This window comes from Lolium rigidum, chromosome 3, assembly GCF_022539505.1.
Source record: "Lolium rigidum isolate FL_2022 chromosome 3, APGP_CSIRO_Lrig_0.1, whole genome shotgun sequence".
Taxonomy (NCBI): Eukaryota; Viridiplantae; Streptophyta; class Magnoliopsida; order Poales; family Poaceae; genus Lolium; species Lolium rigidum.
Genome location: NC_061510.1, coordinates 225,294,932 through 225,299,352, shown reverse-complemented (window position 1 = coordinate 225,299,352; position 4,421 = coordinate 225,294,932). Strand labels below are relative to the sequence as shown.

Sequence of the window (4,421 nt, the reverse complement as noted above, 5' to 3'; positions counted from 1 at the left end):
ACCTTAATTCCGCGGTCTGAAATATGTCACTAATATTGTCATACACAATATAGCTTCAAAGTTCTGACACTATCGGAACTACACCAAGTTCTCAAAGAACTCTTCGAGTTAAACATCCTCAGTCATTTTCAAAACAATGACATACTATGCCTTCGTTTGTAGAATCCGTTACAATATTTAGAACTCTTCTAAATCTAGCATTGTGCTACCTTTTAAACAACATTTAACTTAATTGAGATTTGAATTTCATTTTTATATGTGACCAAACAAATATCGGTGCAACACCTTACAGCGATTTGTTTTTCATTACCCCATATAAAAATATATATGTATCCTTGGTTCTTCTAAAGCACACAGGGATATTCTTACTGTTTGTCCAATGATCATCACATGAATCATTCTGGTATATGCTCCTAACTTTTTAGAGCATAGGACATCTGATTTTGTACATATTATTCGTGATAAAAATCACTCATGTGTTTTTACTCATCGAGTGTCAATTACACTCAAGTCTTGTTAAACCTTCGCATGAAAAGAACACCTTCTTAATATTTCTATATTGAACTACTTCAATATCCATTCTATGTACTTTGACTTAAACTTATTATGTGTTTTAATCTATCTTCATAGATCTTGACACTAAATATGTTTCGAGTCCATATCCTTTCATTAAAGTTAATTCTCAATGAAACCTTTTAATCAAGTATATAATTACATCATTTATAACCAACTATATGTCATCTACATAAAGTATTATAAATATGTCTCAGCGCTCCCACTTAATTTCTTGCAAATGCAAGCCTCTTCATCGTCTCTGATGAAATGAAAAACTCTTTGACTATTTCATCTGGTGAAGATTCCAACTCCGCGATACTCACTTCTTCCAATTGAAGTTCGTATACCTATCTAGTATTCCACGGACTAGCAAAACTCTTGGTTGTATCTTGCATACACCTTTAATACACACTTCTGATAAGTAATGTATTTTGCCATCCTACTATCATATCTCATAAAATAAATATGTAGTGATTACTAGAATAATCCACATAGACTATAAGCATTGCTACGGAAGATCTAATCTTATCGTAGTCAACTCTTTGAACTTTGTCGTAAACAACTTTTCGACAAGTCGAGCTTCTTCAAGGATATTCCATCCAAGTCCACCAATTTTATAGATCCATTTACTTTCAAAAAGTATTCATCTATCTTGGATTTCATGGCGTATAGCCATTTTAACGGAGTCAGGGCCCATCATAACTTCTTTGTATGTAGTTGATTTATCATTGTTCAAAAAGGTTCAATAGGTACTTTGATCTCCATGTACCTAATGAGCTCACACTCATATCCTCAAATGAGACAAATGTTGGAACTCGACATTCGGAGTTTGCAAACAAATGGATTATAAGAAGATATATAAGTAATCTTGCCGAGTTGCAGGTAAACAATTTAATTTCAGATTGCTTTGATACTTCTTGGCAAGATTATGAAGGCTAGAATGAACCTCTCAGACAAGTAGATGACTAACTCAGCGCTGAAAAATTGCTAGTCCCTACTGATCATATGCACATGTCAATTAGGAAACAATAAAGGTCAATTTTAAGAAAGTTATGGGCAAGGATTGGGAAATCTTGCATGGACATCATTGATCTCTGCAACAATTTCCTCACAAAGATGAATCTTTGTTGACCGGAGAACTTCATCAAGCTGCCATAATTTAGTTGCACCAAAAATAGCTGATCCAACAAGGGGGTGTCTCAGTACAAATGCTGAAAGTATGAACATGAGAAGCATGGGATCAATGTACACAGTAAGAGTGCAAATTTATGTAGAACAAAAAAAGAGAGGTAACATACCAATAGCTAGCATTGCTGGAGAAATGTCATACTTCGCAGCAATTCTTTTGTATTCCTAAAGCAATTTATAACAACTATGTATAAGCACTAACGATGAGGTTTGACACAATGTACGTATTATTAGCACACCTTCACTGCTGATTCCAGTTTGGGATTTTGAAGATTGTATCGGGATTCACCTTCAGAGTACCTCCCTGTAAATCAGGAGAAACAGCAATGATGCAGGGACAGAATCAAATAGAAGGGACTGCGGAACCTGACTATGAACCCATTTAAAATGTACAGCTTGCACCTTTGAAAAGATTCATTCGTGCATCTGGCGGACCTTCATCATCGGGTGAGTGATACTTCCCTGAAAGTATACCCATTGCCATTGGGCTGTAGGCCAGCAAATTGATTCTGCAAATATGATGGTTTAAAAAGGCAGTTCAGTGACAGCTTGTATAAAGGAACTACAGACTGAGATCGCAATAGTTTTCACCCAGAAATGTATCTAACTGAAGATTACAGGGCTCTAATATAGATACCTCTCCTGATGGCAGCATTCTGCCAATGCAGCATCAAAATTTCGACACATCAGGTTGTACGAGTTCTGCGAAAGCGTAGGTATAGAAGTATGAAGTGTTATCTCATATCTGGTACTGGAAGTCTGGAAGAATGCAGATCTAGATGATTACAACCAGAATTAACTGCTTACTTGAACTGTTAGTATCTTGGAGCGCAGCTGAAAATCCCTACTCAGTTCAAGGAACTTCATCAATCCATATGGTGTTTCATTGCTAAGGCCAATGTACCTGATCTAATACCATCAAGGAATGAGTTGCCAAGAAGAAAATACAACATCTCGGATGAATAGGAAAAATGTCACACTAACAACAACCCCGCATAGTACCTTGCCAGCATCTATGCCTTTTCCAAGAGCCTCTAGCTGTTCTTCCATCGGTACATATGCGTACTGGCGGTTTGGGTCGTAATCTGTCTCTCCAAACATCGGAACATAACTGCAAGTTCAGCATGCCTTGTTTTCAGACACGAGGTGCACATGATACAAGAAAGAAACATGGCATTACTACATGTATAAAATGGTGTTATTTTACAGACCGGTCAGGCCAATGTATCTGGTAAAGGTCGATGTAATCTACACCCAGCCTGCGCAAACTGCAACAAAGATGACAAAATGAGAGCATAACATGCATTCAGACAGCATGAGCTAAAATACCACTTGTTTAACTAAGCAAACATACTCGAGAACCTGCATTGTGTTAGATAATCATTCAGAAGAAATGACTAACTGCTGTAATTAGCACAAAATGATAAAAGCATGCTGCAAGCCCATCAAATTCTGAACAGAGCAACACAGTTTGCAACAAGAAACAGTTTATACCAACTGACCAACCTGCTATCGATTGCCTGAGTGATGTTCCGGGAATCAAGAGCCGCCGGCCCTCCGCGGATCCACGTCATCTGACCAGAAGGCCCAGCAACCTGTCTCCTACCAATGCAGCATCGCAACATATAGCGATAAATTGGAATTCAGTTCAGTGGTGTTGCTTCATAATGAAAAAAAATCTCAGTGGTCGTGCTAGTTTCTTTCTACAAGGGGGCATATTGACTGTTGACGAAAAGCTGACCTTGGTGGCGAGCACCACGCTGTCGCGGGGGACCCTCCGGGCCCGCAGCCAACGGCCGAGGAGCTCCTCGCTGCGCCCGTGCGTCTCCCTGCGCTGCGGCACTGGGTACCTGCTTTGCCATTTCGCAATGGGGTTTTACTTGAGCGGTTGAGGTGTTTCTGGGAGGGGCGTGGGATGATAAAAGAACGAGGCGCACATCTCGGCGGAGTCGAAGAAGTTGACGCCGGCGTCGAAGGCGGCGTCGAGGAGGCGGAGTGATTCCGGCGGCCCGCTCTGCTCCCCCATCGTCATGGTCCCTGCGAAGAAATCTAGTCAGCACTGAACCATGGGTGATGGGTCGAAGCAGGAGATACATGATGGATGTGGGGGCGAACCAAAGCAGAGGCGTGAGACGGGCGGCAGGTCAGCGGCGATATGAAAGGTGGGCATCGCCATGGCCGCCCTCTTCTCTCTCTCGCCGAGAATCTCTGGTGCTGGTTGTCCCCTATCTCTTTGCCTTCAAAAAATGATACAGTATATTTTTAGAGCCAAATAATGGCAAGCGCTCTCCGAAAATGTATGAAAACTCCAAAAAAATGCCGATTAAAAGTTTTAAAAAAATATGAAGTAAATTTTTGCATTTACATATTATGTTGATAGTCACTCGTGTGCGTTTTCACGAAAAAATATCATTGTGTGTGACCTACACAAAAATAACAAAATGAAATTTTTTTGTGAAAACACACATGAAAGTATCAACATAATATGTACATGCAAAACTTTACTTCATATTTTTTTTGAGACTTTTAAATAGCATTTTTTCATTTTGTGGAAAACTGGGTGCGCGCGCACCCAAGTTCCATTCGTGCATGTCGAACCGCTCTCATCTTAATTTTGATCCATACCGTTTAGCTAGTTATCAAAAATATTAGCAACGCTGGTGATCTGAATGGGTTTA

The 4,421-nt window shown here is 39.8% G+C and overlaps 1 protein-coding gene across 1 annotated transcript; it reads right to left on the bottom strand.

Moving 5' to 3' along the window:
• Positions 1-1,431: 1,431 nt before the first annotated feature.
• Positions 1,432-3,965, bottom strand: LOC124699034 (protein tas-like). Its single transcript, XM_047231405.1, has 12 exons — positions 3,859-3,965; positions 3,681-3,780; positions 3,485-3,593; positions 3,250-3,338; positions 2,955-3,011; positions 2,746-2,854; positions 2,551-2,652; positions 2,381-2,445; positions 2,146-2,252; positions 1,983-2,047; positions 1,854-1,908; positions 1,432-1,766 (listed from the first exon to the last, which is right to left on the bottom strand). The coding sequence occupies exons 1-12, from the start codon at positions 3,917-3,919 to the stop codon at positions 1,606-1,608; spliced, it is 1,080 nt and encodes a 359-aa protein (XP_047087361.1). The 5' UTR covers positions 3,920-3,965; the 3' UTR covers positions 1,432-1,605.
• Positions 3,966-4,421: the final 456 nt, after the last annotated feature.

Excerpts from the sequence above, each read along its gene's own strand:
- LOC124699034 (XM_047231405.1), bottom strand. The coding sequence starts at position 3,919 with ATGGCGATGCCCACCTTTCATATCGCCGCTGACCTGCCGCCCGTCTCA. Across the intron at positions 3,012-3,249 it reads ACTCAGGCAATCGATAGCAG|TTTGCGCAGGCTGGGTGTAG; the intron begins GTTGGTCAGTTG and ends TCTTTGTTGCAG. Across the intron at positions 2,253-2,380 it reads GAATGCTGCCATCAGGAGAG|AATCAATTTGCTGGCCTACA; the intron begins GTATCTATATTA and ends TCATATTTGCAG.